This window comes from Rhipicephalus microplus, chromosome 4 (assembly GCF_043290135.1).
Source record: "Rhipicephalus microplus isolate Deutch F79 chromosome 4, USDA_Rmic, whole genome shotgun sequence".
In the NCBI taxonomy this organism is placed as follows: domain Eukaryota; kingdom Metazoa; phylum Arthropoda; class Arachnida; order Ixodida; family Ixodidae; genus Rhipicephalus; species Rhipicephalus microplus.
Window position 1 is genome coordinate 188,229,641 of NC_134703.1, and position 16,437 is coordinate 188,246,077.

General features: G+C 45.5%; 1 protein-coding gene across 3 annotated transcripts in view; it reads right to left on the reverse strand.

Annotated features, from left to right (window-relative positions):
- The window catches only part of LOC119173003 (uncharacterized), a 222,053-nt gene that overhangs the window by 58,133 nt on the left and 147,483 nt on the right, over positions 1–16,437 (reverse strand). For all 3 annotated transcript variants that reach the window (XM_075892022.1, XM_075892021.1, XM_075892023.1), the window contains exons 2-3: positions 10,295–10,435; positions 8,765–9,050 (exon numbers count right to left, since the gene is read on the reverse strand). In XM_075892022.1, the coding sequence (XP_075748137.1) occupies positions 8,765–9,050; positions 10,295–10,414 (406 nt within the window). In that variant the 5' untranslated portion in view covers positions 10,415–10,435. The remainder of the gene's footprint in view (positions 1–8,764; positions 9,051–10,294; positions 10,436–16,437) is intronic.

Here is a 16,437-nt window from a genome sequence, read left to right on the forward strand (position 1 = left end):
GAAGGGTACACAGCTGCCACACGGACGCCAGCTAAAGATGGACGCAGTAAAGCTGTAAGAGGCGCGAGCCAGGAATAGTGTGCTCGAGAGGAATGGCGCAGAGAGCAGTGATGGGCGTCTAAGAACTGTACTCTAAAGCATTCTGGCTAAACTCATCTATACAATGACGATCTGAGTGCGCGAATGGTCGAAAGCTGTCACGTCTTAGGGGCACTCGCAACAGGCCTTCTGTGCTGTGCATCCCCGTGGGCAGCTCCTCATCTAGTAGCGATACCGAGACATGGTCGCGAAACCACAACATAGCACACTCAATAGCCCAAACTGCTATAAGAAGCAAGTTCTAAATGAACTGGGTAAACTGGTGTGCGCACAAAAAAACAGACAAACGACAGCAGAGAAGAGACAGGGACAAGCGCAGACTTTCAACTAAATTTAATTCTTCGTCAACCTTCAATTTACAGTCGCACAGAACATAGTCAAGTGGTCACGAGGACAGAACCTAATAGTTTACAACAGGCCACGCAAAAAATGACGCTCACTATCAAAAAGCGAAATGGATGTATCACTAACACAGGTATTGCCTCTAGCAGAAATATAAACCGCTTCCATCAGTTCCCGGGCTGTGGTATCAGCACTCCGACCCAAAATCCTAATCTCCGAGAAAATCGGTGAGCACGTGCAAGCTTTGCAATGCGCGGGCAAATGCGTGATCCCGTTATTTTTAAGTGACAGCTCATGTTCCCTTGCACGGTCGTTCACGCAACGCCCCGTATGACCCACGTAAAATTTCCCACAAGACAGCGGTATTTCGTAGACAACGCCCGTCGCACATTTCACATACACAAACGCGTGCTTCTTTCCGCAACCACCGGATCTCTTCTCGCCAGGGAAGATTCTGGGACAAAGTCCAGCCAACTTACGTGGGGCGGAGAACACGATCGGCACACCGTGTCTACTCGCTATCTTTTTGAGGTTGTGGGAAATGCGATGCATATAAGGCATCACCTCCGGACGCCACCTGCGACGCAGGCCAGGGTTCCCGCTGGAACGGACTGCTTTGGCATCACGCAGAAGCACTTCAGCGACTGCCGAGACTACCGTGCAAGGATACCCAGCGGCAATTAAACGCCGCACCTGATCATTAAAGCTTTCTTGCATTGCATGTGAGCATGACTTCTCAAGAGCGGACCGTAGACACAGTTTGGCAATCCCCCTGGCGAGAAGAGATCCGGTGGTTGCGGAAAGAAGCACGCGTTTGTGTATGTGAAATGTGCGACGGGCGTTGTCTACGAAATACCGCTGTCTTGTGGGAAATTTTACGTGGGTCATACGGGGCGTTGCGTGAACGACCGTGCAAGGGAACATGAGCTGTCACTTAAAAATAACGGGATCACGCATTTGCCCGCGCATTGCAAAGCTTGCACGTGCTCACCGATTTTCTCGGAGATTAGGATTTTGGGTCGGAGTGCTGATACCACAGCCCGGGAACTGATGGAAGCGTTTTATATTTCTGCTAGAGGCAATACCTGTGTTAGTGATACATCCATTTCGCTTTTTGATAGTGAGCGTCATTTTTTGCGTGGCCTGTTGTAAACTATTAGGTTCTGTCCTCGTGACCACTTGACTATGTTCTGTGCGACTGTAAATTGAAGGTTGACGAAGAATTAAATCCAGTTTACCCAGTATTATGAACCAACTCGCCCAGCTACAAGTTTTATTGAACCACATTTCTAAATGAAACAGCTTCACTAGAAATCCATGATCTCGGGGCCGCAAATTCGCCTAACTTGCTCATGGCTCCCGAAAAACTTTATTGGAAAACTTTTTCAATAAACGCAACAGATTTGTTTACCCGCTACACTGGCGAGAGAGGAAATGAAAGACTGAATAGAAAACTTATGGCGGAATTGTGTCTACTTCAGTGATTGTTTGAGAGGATCTGGCAGGTCTCTGAATGCAGGTCAGTCGAACATAATCTTGGAATAGAAGAATTTTCGGGGGGCTGAGTCGCAACCCGAACCCGCACCCGCTCCACGAGAGTCCACTTATCCTCGAGAGCAGGACTGGACAAAGCCTCCTCACACCACTGCCGCGTCGGCAGCGTAATTTTTGCGGTACTGCTACTAGAGTGGCAAAACCGAACACTGTGGAACAGCTGAGCACAGCTGCTACGGAGTTTATGCACAGTGATAAATTTTTCTTGATCGGTTTTAAACATTCTAGCCGCGTCCCTGCACGATATGGTTCCAAGCGTGTGCAGCAGGCTATACTCTACTTTAGTAAGTTTTTTAGCGGGTGTGGCCTAGTGTTGTGCATAAGAAAACCGGCGTCATTGTGCAAGACTCGTGGTTTGAAATTCGGAGCCGGCCTTAGATACTTGAGGGCGAAGACAGAGCCACAGTATATATTCGCAGCACGGAGTCCGGTGAGAAACATTTATAATCCAATCTACACATTCCATTGAGATGTCAGGGATTCCAAGGTGAAGACGAGCAACGCGCATCACATAAGTACGGAAACACAAGCAAGGCAAGGCTGGTCAAGGAAAAAAAGTCCGGCAGATGCCACGTACCCGGAAATCGACGTTATGCGAAGCCTGTGGAGGGAAGGTGACCGTGTTGCAATATTTTTATTGAGTGACACGTCAATAAATAACGCTAATACATGTACAAATGTTGCACGCACAGACATATGTCGAAGAGTTGCAGATGTTTATATAATCAGTTGTTAGCACGTGGGCAACGTCGCCAACTGGGACGTTCGTATTAGCAACACCAGAAGCTGATATAAAGCGCTGATGCTCACGAGGATGCTGGCCATGGACACTGCTACATAAATACGCTTGAGCGCATGGCAACTAACCGCAATTGACCTTAACCTGACGTGACGGCTGTATTAAAAGTGTACATATGTAATATTTATAAAATTGGGTAGGCAGTACTGCAACCACTATTGACGTTTCAAGAAGATTAGCGTCTATTTGAAAAAAAGTTCCGAGACATGGCGTAGCCATGTGGTAAGATGCTTCACTGCCACGCAGAATGCTTGGATTCGATTCCAGCTAGGACCCTGGCATTTAATCTTTGCATTCGGCGGGTCGACGCTACCGATGTCGAGTATTTCTTAACGCTCGTGCATTAGAATTGCCCATGTGTGTTCTCGTTGTCCCTGGGTAGATACTAAGTGTCAATCACCTGTGGCACATACCGCCATAGCATCGGCGCATACCCGCAGTTAGGTATGTGCCATTGTCTGACCAGAAGTGTTTGACGACGTACGCGACGGGATTGCGACATTATTCATGTCTCAACTAGCGCGTCATATTCGTCAAACCATCTTACACTCCTATGCTCATTTTGGTTCGTGCAAGGTTAAGGGGGTGCCCACGGCAGCACCCATACGTAAGCGGCTAGATAGATAGATACGCTCAAAGTCGCCGAAGTTTGCTAAGAAATGCTTCACATTTAACGAACGATAACGTCACTCATGTCCACAGACTTCCGTTTCCTCAGTTCTCCCTTACCAGTATTTGCACGTTCCTGTGCATCGAGCTGCTCGTCTTTACCACAACGTAAACCAAGCGGCTCACACTTCGGAACTTGGCAGGGTATTCACCGAACACTTGCAGAAGGCTTGCGTTTCTCAGAATCCCAAAATTTACAAACTGGGACATTATGGCGACACACGTTTTGAGTATTTGTGAAAAAAGCTTCACAGGAATGAGATTTATAAAACAGAATATTTTGCCGGTGTCATCATCATCAGCCTGACTACGGCCATTGCACGGCCAAGGCCTCTACCACGTTCTGTCATTCAACTACGTCCTATGCTTTCTGCAGTCACCATGTACCTGCAAACTTCTTAATCTCTTCAGCACACTTCATTTTCTGTCTTCTTCGCATGCGTCTCCCTTCTCTTGGAATCCAGTCAGTTACCCTTATTGAACAGCGGCTATCCTGCCTAATGTGCAACATGCTCGGCAAATGTCCATCTTGATTTGAACTGTAATATCCTTAATCCCAGTTTGTTCCCTGACCCACTCTGCCCTGTTCTTGTCTCTCAAGGTTACACCTTCCTTCCATCGCTCTCGGCGTCATCCTCAACTTAAGTTTTATGTTCTCAATAAGCCTTCAGGTTTCAGCTCCTTAGCCAAGTACCGGCAACATGCAGCTGTTATATACATTTCTATTGAGGGATAGTCGATTACTCATCATCAGCCTGACTACTCCTACCGCAGGGCAAAGGGCTTTTCTATGATCCACCAATCAACCCATTCTTATGCTTTCCGTTGCCAGGTTATACGCACAAACTTTTTAATCTCATCGGCCCGCCTAAGTTTCTGCCTCCTCTTCGTGTATTTGCCTGCTCCGGGAATCCAGCCAGTTACCTTTAATGACCAACGGTTATGCTGCCTACGTGCTACGTGTCCAGCTCACGTCCATTCCTTTTTCTCAATATCAACTATGATATCCTTCACTCCAGTTTGTTCCCTGACCCACTTGGTTCTCTTCTTGTCTCTTAAGGTTACACCTATCATTTTATTTTCCATCGCTCGCTGCATCGTCCTCAATTTAAGCTGAACCCTCTTTGTAGGCCTCCAGGTTTCTGCTCCGTATGTAAGTACTGAAAAAATGCAGCAGTTATAGGCCTTCCTCTTAAAGGTTAATGGCAGATTACCATTCACGATTTGAAAATGCTTGCCGAACTTCATCCACTGGATCCTTAGCGCCCCAACGGTTTGTATGCTTGGCGGATGCTAATAACACCCGAATGCAGAGATGTTACTTGGCTCGCACCTTCGACTTGAGTAAGTCGGCGTGAAGCAAGCAGTGGACTTCGAAACGCCCAAGTAAGCCTTTGCGTTTCACAGATGTTCAGGCTGTCTTGTTTCGTCAAGTCAAGAACGATCTTTAAAGCAGAAACACGTTGCTTGCCGGCTAACGAGGTTTATAATGAAGTTGTTCGCGTAAGGCACGTGTTACAGCAAAAAAGACCATATGTTTTAAAATAACTATAAAAACGAAGTGCCACAGGCATATTTTTGCCATTTTACGGCTAGCGAGCGGTACGTGCTGCCTGCCGTCATAGCGATGCGCAGTGTTGTTTCTGTAAAGCGCCCGTTGCCCGCTGGTTTTAGAGGCCACACGAATGCGGTGCCCTTTTTTACACTTGCTTGTTTGGAGGCGGAACAAACAACGCGTCAGGTTCTTTCGTCGTTATTTTTTTTCAATCGAATACCACGGCATGTATTTGTGCTGACCTGGCTCTCGAGGGAACGTGATTTTCACGGTATTCGCCTTCCTGTTCGCCTGTGGACATGCTTGTAGCGGGCTAGATCGCAGTTATATATGAAAAATAAAAAAAAACAAGTTCTGGGAAAAAAGTCATTCGTATCCTTTCGTTGAGCTTGGTAAACAATAGAAAAAGTGGTGGTCAGGACATTGCCCTCAGCATATATTTGTCTCGCGGGTATGCTGTGCAGATTATAATTGGGTGTCACATTTACCAATGCGTATGCGTTCCGCATAGAAATGGCTGACACTGCTGTATGCGACCATTGTGGCAGTGATCAAACAACTTGGCACATTCTGTGTGAATGCCTACAATACTGCTCGCAGAGACAGTCACTCTGCAATGCACTAGATGAACTGGACAACCCACCTGTTTCGGAAGAAAGACTCCTGCGCTGCCGACAGGACTTTATATCGCAGAAAAAGGCTGTGAAGGTGCTCCTGCGCTCCTTGCGGTCAACCGGCCTGTCGAAACGACTGTGATCGGAACTCCCTGAATGTGTGCGCATGTTGTTGTTTTTTCTAATTTATTTTATATCTCTCTATATCTATCCTCTTTCCGACTCTTTTCCCCACCCCCGTACAGGGTAGCAAACCAGTTCGTCTAGGTAAACCTCCCTGTCTCTTCCTTTTAATTATTTCTCTCTCTCTGTCTCTGTCTCGTGGGGTGCAGCAATTTCTCGCTGCATGATGGTGAAGGGGAAGGGACATGATCAGGAAATCCGTGATAAGGGCACCTCTTTTTTTGTGTGTGTGGAATTTTTCGTAGCGTTGTGCTCTAAGAGATGGCTTTCTGAGCGAGAAACAGCGCCCTAGACGGGACGAAAAGATACACGAGGCACACAGACACAGCGTCGAGTGAATTTTGTACCGAAGGAGACGAAAAATGTTGTCATGTTTTAGAAGAAAAGCCAAAAATAGCCTTTGCGGTTACGGAACACTTCGGCGTCGTCACCACCGGGGCTATTAATACGCACGTGTGTGTAATCGACACAACCCGTAACGCCAGTGAACATAGCCACTTCATAAAAGTCCGGCATAACTTTATAAAGTGCCGCCGTCTGCGGAAAGCGCCTCAGTATCGCGTACAGGTTCTTTGCGATGAGTAGTGTAACTTTTCCGTCTGAACGACACACTGTCGAGTAAGGAATGCGGACGAAATTTATGTTACTAGTAAAATTATTGTTGATTGTGTAAACGCTAGCGTCGATTATCTCATTTAGTACTTCGAATGTATTCGGAAGCAAAACTGTGAATTTGACTATTTTTCCTCTCACAGCCAGTTCATTAATTGCCTTCTTGCGTATCAGTTTCTGTCTTTGCTTTTCTAAATTTAAGTCAATACAAGCTCTTACCATTTTATGGTCCCTGCATCTGATCTTGCCAACTACTTCTACAGTCTTTATTACTAGGTGTGCGCACAGAATGAAACCCATTTCATTTTTAGTTTCTTTATTGGGACTTCGCCACGTCCACCTACGGTTAGCCCGTTTTCTGAAGAAGGTATTCAAGATCCGTTAATTATTACGTTCTGTGAACTGTACAAATAAATTCCCTCTGGCATTTTTACAGCAATGCTATATTGCCTCACTGCATGGTCTGTGCTCTGGTTTTTGCCTACTTTGCATTAAAATCGCCCATCAGAATACTATACTGGGTCTTCGATTTATTAATGACCAACTCTATAGAAGCGTTCACCCAAATGATCATCATGCCTCGATGTAGGTGCGTAGGCTTGTACCACCTTCATCTTGTAGCTTTTGTTGACCCTAATTATACCGCAGGTCGTGGGATCGAATCCTGGCTACGGCAGCTGAATTTCCGATGGAGGCGGAAATGTTGTTGGCTCATGTGCTCAGATTTGGGTGCACATTAAAAAACCCCTGGAGGTGGAACATGTTCGGAACCCTTCACTACGGCGTCTCTCATAACCCTATGGTGGTTTTGAGACGTTAAACCCCAAATAGCAACCAAAACCGAATTATAATACTTGCCACCCCCTGATTGATGCTATAGTATTCCGCTATGTTACCAGCGATATTCTTGTGTATGAGGAACACCATTCCTTGTTCTTTTCTGTCAAATATTCCACGGTAGTATAGGACATGTACATTCTTCAGCACAGTAGAAGCCTCGCGTGTCCTCCTAACTTCGCTGAGACCTATGACATCCTATTTAAACCCCTACAATTTCTCGAATAGCACAGCTAGACAAGCCTCACTAGAATGCGTCCTAGCAGTGAAGGTAGCCAAGTTCAGATTACAATGGTGGTCTGTCCTGACCCAGGGATTTTTAGAACCCTATACGCTGCGTCACAAGTCTGACTGCTGCCTTAGACAGTTGCTTCGGAGCCACTGGAGACTGAGGGCCAGGGGTTAATTGCTGTGTTCATGGGAGGTTGTGGCCAGGTACTGCACCCGGGTGGCCAATCCTGCTCTGGTGAGAGAGCGCATTACCGGCAGCTGGTCGCCAGTTAAGCAGCACCCCCGATTACTAGATAATGAATACACTATCATTTATAATTCGAGAATGCTTGCCAAACGTGCTCCATCCCCTTCATCTAGTACGGCTTCATGGTTACTAGCTGCCTGAAGTAGACATATTATTTCGCAACTTCCAGTGTCTTGCCACTTATCACAAAGCGCTGTTCTCTGCCGTTACTGTAGTACATTACTTTAGTTTTATTCTTATTAATATTTAGACCTACCTATTTTCTTTCCGTGTCAACTTCAGTAATCATGAGCTCTAATTCATCACCTGAGTTACTCATCAATGGTATGTCATCGGCGAATCTTGAATCACGGGCTACTTAGATACTCCCCCTTAACTCTTATTCCTAACTTTTTCCCAATCTAGGGCCCTGGGACCTCCTGTAAACACGTGGTGAATGGCATTTAGCAGTGAAAAGATCATGTCCTTTTACTTACACCATTTTTGATTGGAATCCTGTCATTTTCTTTATGGGGGACTAGCAGCTTTTATCAAGAAGAAACAAAAGAGGCAGCTAGGAAGCCAGGCTTTCATAGAGTATTACATTACTAAGACGAACATGCTAAATGACCCCTCCTTTATGAGGCTCATAAAAAAACTACCATCACCTTTAGTAACAATATCAGCAAACACTACGTAAAGCGTGAACCTCACTCTCCAAAATGAGCTTGAAGATAGGCCACCGAAGTATACCAGTTATTGACAGCCCACTTTACGTGCTCGCTTACCAATTATTTGCATTTCTTATGATACCGTTGCCACGCTATTAGAAATCAAGGTCATAATAACAACTACCACATTCGGCCCTTGGGTGTTATCTTAGGGTTGCCAGTAACAACTAATGAAGCTGCCACTAATCCACTCTCTTTAACGTTTTAGTAAGTGGCGTGCTTTTACTTGTTGTTTTTTTCGTACCGAAAGTAGGTACGGATGGCACGCAAGAATTTTGCTGGGTAACTAGTGTCAATAATGCACCGGCTTACCTTCACCAGTAGGGCCTCTCAAAACTGAATCATCACGCTGTTGTAAGAAGTCCACTTTGATGGTAGTTTTGTTGCTGTTTTCCTGGCTTCCTCTGCTGGTCTTGAACAACGACGTTGCTTCTGCCGTAAGTTCGCCTTCAACTGAAGAGTTGGACGGCAACCTCGTGTCATCTAACAATATTGTAGAAAAATTCGCGAACGTTAAATTGGACGTCAAGAAAGACTGCGTTGTGGTATTTGTCAATGTAAAATTCGCAGCATCCACGATAACTTCTTGAGAAGACGCCTGCAAAAAAGAATAATTCAGGTTTAGTTAGGGACAGCGGGAGCTTTACGTTGTCGGTAAGTTACATACTATCTTCCACGAAAATACATTAGCAGAACCAGATCATACGAGTTCATTGTGAAATAGCGCAAAAAAGCAACAGGGTTGCAAGGCCTTGTGCTTCTCTTATGTACTGTTCCTGAGAAAAGGTTACCTACTTCCCACAATGTACCCATGTGTAACCCGATAAGAGGCGGGTGGTACCTGAAACGCCAGTTTTATTTACATTCTCGCTTCTTCTCTTTTCCTATTCCTAGGGTCCCAAAAAAGTTACAGAAAAAAAAGGCTTGAAAAAACTGATAAAGATGCATGCATACTCATATTTGCAAAACTTATCCAAACAACACAGCATTTTCATTACCGATGACTGATAATTTGAATTTGTATGAAGCTCCCTGACGTTGCACTCAGCGAATACTTAGTCTCAAGGAGGTGGGAAATTTAAATTATAATTTTCGAGAAAGAGCCAACTGTGTTGCATTGCCAGCCCTAAAAAAGGCTATTATACCTGGTGGTCACTCTTTTCCAGCCAGGTGAAACTCGTCAAGACATCAGTCAAGTTTCGTCCGAACTCGCTATATGGTTCAGACCAGGTACTTGGTGGTGAAGCGAAGCTGGGTTTGTTGCTTCGCGAGAACGATCGCTGCCGTCTTCGTGGCTTTTCACCAGAAAAAGGCGCCTTCACCGCTGTACGATTTACTCACTTAACCTTATGTACACAAATATTTGCAATGCGAAAATGACAGCAAAAGTATGACCCGCCGTGGAACCTAAAGCGGTCACGCCGGTGTCTAACCGGCACGCTCCCCTAGCAGCAAAAAAAAAAAAAACCCTCGTCTTTTCCCGGGCTCCTTTTATTCCCCCCCCCCCCCCCCCCCACAGCCTTGTTGCTGAAGACCCTCGAGGACACGCGACCGGCAGTTTCATGGAAGTAGCAGGGGAGGCAGAGGAAGATGAGGTGCCGTTCCTCGGGAATGTGTCAGGCAAGCGAGGAAGGGGGCACCACGCCGAGCCGGCTCTGTTTCTTGGTAAGGCGTGCTACTAAGAAGGAAAGGGGCTGGGTATATCACGTTGAGCACGACCTTACAACAACAATGAACTTTATGCTACATATATGCAGACCTCGTATACAGACGGCCGAATTTACAGAAATGATCACATGCGATGCTATTTGTGCAAACAGTGTTCCAGTGCATGCTGCTTACCTTGTGAATTGTGGATTTTAGTGCTAAGACCAACACCAGAAGAATATTCGGGGAGTTCAATATGCCGAGCCAGGAATAGCGGATGTACTTGGTCATCTCTGCATAATGGGCATCAGTCATGTCTTGCAGCGATGCGAGGACCTGCGAATAGGTCGTCGGCTACAATGAGTGGATTCTTGAACGTTTTTTTCCTGCACTTGTTTTACACTAAGGACGTCGGTGGGTGCTCAATTACTAGTGACAACGCGACAAACCATATCAAGATAAAGCTAAAGATTAGTTAAAAAACTGAAAGAACCGCTGCGATCAATAAACAGTTAGCATTTCTAAACGCGCATTACTGCAGGTTATGACGAAAAATTTTGTTTTGCCTTACGCAATTTTACCCAGCACCTTGTAAACACCGCAAAGAACAAACAGTGCTAATGTAAAAAAGTGTTTATTATTTGTTTCCCTGGCACGCTTAAAAACACTAGTATCAAGAAACGTAGTATATAATTTAAAATGCAGAGTAAGGTACTGGATGGCGATAACCACTACGCCTATGCGTGGGCCACTTTCAACTTTATTGATCACATTGTAGTAACGAACAATAATTCTTCTTGAGTAATATCATACGATAAAAAGTACAATAAAAAGTAATTGAAGTACTCCCTAAACACTGGTCATAGCTATCGCATTCCACTTTTAAAGGTAATTTTAAGTGTCCCCCAACTTTTTTCTCCAATTACTCGGGTAACATCGGTATTAAATGTGTAAAAGCGCAGCTTGTTCTTCCTCTTCTTACGCATCCTTGGCAAACTTCACGGATCTATCCAAATTCCACATTTTCTTATTCTTTGCAAGTGTGTGTGCGGTGTGTGTGTTATGTGTAATGTGTATCTCCTCTTTCTCTCTTTCTATTTCCTCCTTCGTTCCCCTCTCCCCCGTGTAGGGTAGCGAACTGGACTTAGTTTAGTTAACCTGCCCACTTTTCTTATATCTTTTCTCTCTGTCTTCTTATTCCCTGATTTTAATGCATTTATTAGAATGCTTTCGCCATTCCTGAGCATCGGACAAGTTACGGTGAAACGGCCATGGGGGCTTCGCAGGGAAAACAAGTTCTCTAACTTTACGGTCTGACGTTCTTCCTTTTATTGAAAAAATCAATAAACTTTACTTTGCTAATGACATAGCTCATGTACCTTCAGTCATCTTATGACGTGTGCTGCCGCAGAAAAAGGACTGTCGAAGGCGGTGAGGAAATATCACGTTTTTCTCACGCTTTGAAGATTTTGGGAAAGATTTTTGGAAACACTTGACTTACGTAGCAAAGCTTCCGGACGAGATGAAGGCCGGCCGGGATTAGAGATCATTAAAGAAAAAATGCAGCTGTTGCAAACATTTCGGTAGGTGGACTTGGCCTCATTTTCATTTGAATCTTCAAGGCAATCGCTGGCTTGGCAAAGACGTCTACCTGTTTAATTATCCCTGTTCGACAATTTCTCGTCACCTTAAATGTGTATTGTATAGTGTTTAAAAAATTATAAATGAATCACTGACGCATAAAGTGTAACTAGTGCTATGGTCAAATCATTTCAAAAAGACCATGTCATGTCACCGCGAATGTGCCCAGCGAAGGCGTCGTTGGCTCTCGTAAGTGCGCGAGCCAATATTTATATCAATTTGAGATGAATTGATAATGAGCGTTGGAGTGTTGGGCTCCAGTACCTCCACAATAGTATAAAAAATGCCGCAGTAAAAAAGCTCCGGAAATTTCGACCCCCTGTTGTTTTGCATGCACCTAAACCTAAGAACAACAACACTGACGATTCGGTGAGTTGGTACTTAATCATGGCTGTTTTTTTTTACACAGCCCCGTAACGGCGGTCTAACGGTTATGGCACTCGACTGGTTAGCCGAAGTCGGCGGGATGAAATCGTAGCCACGGCGACTGCAATTTCAATGGAGGACAAAATGTTGAAGGCCCGTGTACTTGGATTTAGGTGCACGTTAAATAACCCCCGGTGGTCGAAATTTCTCGAGCCCTCTACTCGTTTTTCATAGAGGCGAAAATGCTGTTGGCTCGTGCGCTCAAATTGGGGTGCAAGTTAAAGAACCCCAGGTGGTCGAAATTTCCGGAGCCCTCCACTATGGCGTCTCTCATATTCATATGGTGGTTTTAGGACGTTGAACCCCAGATATTATTACTAGTTTTTTTGCGCAGCATATACACATACCAGAAGTAGACAGCATGAGCACAAACTAATAACTGTTTTATTTGAAACAAAGAAAAGCATTTTTCTCTTTGAGAAATGCAAAAGACCCCGGTGAAGGAACCGTATACCTACAATATAGGACTAGTAAGCTAATTCCACACACTACTGCATCAAAAGAGCAATAACAAAAAAATGACAACATATTCACGGAGTCATTTAACCATATGGTGTAGTAGCGCAAATTCACGGGGACAAAAAGGACAAGAAAACACGGCACTCGCTACACTCGCAACTAATTTTTATTTCAGAAGCAGCACTTCATATATAACCCAAAACCCTAGTGACACAGAAAAGAACTACGAACACTGAATCAACGCCAACAGAAGCTTTTGCGCAGACTCAAGCGATAGTACACGGCAGTTACGCTTAGACACCCCGTGAAATTGCGCTACTACACCATATGGTTAAATGATGTCTTACCAACTAGCCCAGCTCTCAACCCTACTGATATTCACGGAGTGAATGATGGAGAGTGGGGCGAAGCATTCATCCATCCATTCGTCCTTGCTTCCGTCCGTCCATGCGTCCGTCCGTGTGACCGTCCATGCGTCTATCCTCCCGTCCGTGCGTGCATCTGTTCTTGCGTCCATCCCTGCGTTCATCCATGCATCCGCCACTGCGTCCGTTCATGCGTCCATCCATGCATCTGCATGTGTGTCTGTTAGTCCATCTATTCAACACTCCAAGTACCACAATCTCGCATCTTTTCATCATATATTCCCCATTAGGGAGCCTTCATGCGCGCGCGTCTCCGTGTTTTAGGGTGGTGTCAGCCTTTGACCCACCACTTGCCGCCACCCGCTAAAACACAATGTTGCCAATCCTGGTTTCCGTGGCAACAGGCACCATGTTGGTTCTTGCGGGCAGGCGTTCCTGCTCCCTCGCACTGCACCAGCTGCATGTTGGCGCGCGTGTGCAAGCTGCGGTATGAGCTGCGTTTGATTACCCCATAGACGTAGCTTCCGCTAGACACCATCCACGTGCTAACGACACATAAAATAACTTTGAAGTCTATATGCCAGGGTGCTGCGTGCCACAATGCAAAACCATCTGGATACCTTCCCACTTTCCGACTTGCTCTAGCCAACGGAAACGCTGGGCTACATAAGTGAAGTGAGACTGCTTGGAGGCGACTACTTCTCGCCGTGTTTGTGAGGTGAGTACCCGTTGTATTGCGAGTGGGTTGAGTATATCACCGCACATTTCGTGAAATGGCTGACTTAGCCATGCAACTAAAAGCAGTTTGAGCAAATTAAGCACGACAACGTGCACAGTTTAGTATTGAATTAAGCTTCGTTCGGCTACGCTGTGTAAGCGGAAGATGGTTGAGTATGCTTGTTTATCCTCGTAGTCGAAGCGCAGTTTTTCAATCGAATAATATGACTAGTTGAATGTGTGGTCCAGCATGCATTCACTATCAGCACTTTGTCGGTTTCCGAAGCCATCGCTGCATTCGTCGTGGAAAACGCCCGGCCCGTAAACCACCTACAGACGCTCCCGTTCGCGTCTTCCTTTGCTGGCAGATGTTCGCATTCCTGCCATTTTACCTCGGTCGCTGAGGAAGGGAATTCGGAGAGGTAGACAGACGAGCCGATGAACGCATTCCCTGTAGGCGCTTGTCTTGCACAGTTGCAACGCAACTAACTTTTTGCGTGGCTTTCCATGGGGTATTCGTTCTTCGCTTCAATGACACGCGCAACCACACCGAAACTCATCGAATAATTGCAAACAGGACTTCTCTTTAATAACATAGAATGCGACAGATTTACTGTTCGTGTCCGTCTATCCTTCTGTCCATCTGTAAGTCCTGAACGGAGCAGTATATGTGCACTAAGCTAGTCGGTTGTCAGCGCATAACTCAAATATGCCCTTTGTGGTGCATCGTTATTTGTGTCGTCTTTTTGTTTCATAACCTGACACACAGAAGATTCGATATCGTAAACTCTGCTTTTATTTAGTGCTTGTAGAAAAAATGTGTATGAACTCCGTATATGTGGTTGGAGCCGTGTATGAATTTTTTTCTGATTGCTTTACTCTAGGCCCACTGCGAGGACACAAGCGTCCAGCAAAGGTGGCAGGGTGGTTTGAAGACACAAGGCCAGATGCCGTTTGGATGCTGTTTGCAATAAAATCTGACCTGGAAAAACTTGATTTGTCCCTCGTGGCTCCCCTTTGCTTTTATTCTAGCCTAATATACAAGCTTGTGGGCATAGGGGGAGGGCGATGTAATGTGATTGAATACCCTACTTTTTCGGGCAATGCTTACAGCTTACAAGGTTTTTAAGCAGTCATTGTACAGATTTGTTCGCAGGAACTAAACTTGCTGTAGGAAATTATATTGCGGAGAAACGCATTGTTTAAGGTATGAGAAGCAGGCTAGCTGAGCTATTCGGTTTACAGAGAACATCGCGAGCTACTCGGTTGTTTGTTCTGCCTTCCCGGTCATTACGAGTTCCATCATATAAATAGCACGGTTTCGAGCTTTGCACTAAGAGGCCTTTGAGGTATTTGCAGTGCTAAGGTGAATATGCTTCATGAATGGCGCGCAGACATTGAAGTCCATTCATAGTGACATCGAGGTTCTCCCCCTCGATAATATAGGGTCCCTAAATAACCTCACTCCGCCAATGCGGTGGGTCTACCAAGTGAGAGAAACGAACTGTTTCAACAGTACTTTATAACAACTCGAGTCACGAACATGTCTTTCCTGTTCTACCAAACCACGACAAACTTCAGAAAACAACCCTTCAGCCTTCAGCCCTTGCTATACAAAAAAAAAACCCTCTTCTCGTCGAAACCCATGCTGCCGTCAATGTAAATGAGCGACCACTCAGAACCAACATGGCGGCCGGTCAAGTATGGGGGCCGTTTTAGCTATTTGTAAGCAACCATGATCGGAGTTGTAACTACCCTAAAACACGGAGACGCGCGCACATGAAGGCTTACTATTTCCCATATAGAAGCACCGCCATCCAGCCGACATTCCAAGGACTAAACGAGAGGTGGCACACGCACACTTTCTTTTGGCTTGCGCTTCGAGTCTACATTCCACCTTTAACCACCTCGAGTTTATGGTATATACTAGTTCACTGTATTCATGGCACTGCGGCCCAACGCTCGCTAAACCTTTCTAAAACCAAGGAGGTTATGCACAGCGAGTATAACGTAGCAACCTTTTCCTGTCAGATAGTGCTCAATGTGTATGCCAATGGCTGCTAAGGGGAAATGACAGACAGGAGAATTCGGCTTTCACTTTCTTACGGCTTGCGCTTCGGGTCTACTTCCCACCTTTAACCACCTGAGTTCATGGTATATATTAGTTCACTGTATTCATGGCACTGTGGTCCAACGCTCGCTAAACCTTTCTAAAACTAAGGAAGTTACGCCCAGCGAGTATAACGTAGCAACCTTTTTCTGTCAGATAGTGCTCAATGTACATGCCAATGGCTGCTAATGGGAAATGAGAGACATGAGAATTCGGCTTTTACTTTCTTACGGCTTGCGCTTCGTATCTACTTTCCACCTTTTACCACCTGAGGTTCATGTTATATACTAGTTCATTGTATTCGTGGCACTGCAGGTCAACGCTCGCTAAACCTTTCTAAAACTAAGGAGGTTACACCCAGCGAGTATAACGTAGCAACCCTTTCTTGTCAGATAGTGCTCAATGTACATGCCAATGGCTGCTAATGGGGATCGCAGCGTGCGCGTTAACTAAAATCCGAATGTTCCTGTCTCTCATTCCCCCTTAGCAGCCATTGGCATGTACATTGAGCACTTTTTTTATTGCTTAACAACGCACAGAAGAAGTCTCTCACCGGCACCACCTTGCAGGTCAAAATGTTCTACTCGTTACACACTACAACGGCTACGACGGACGAATGG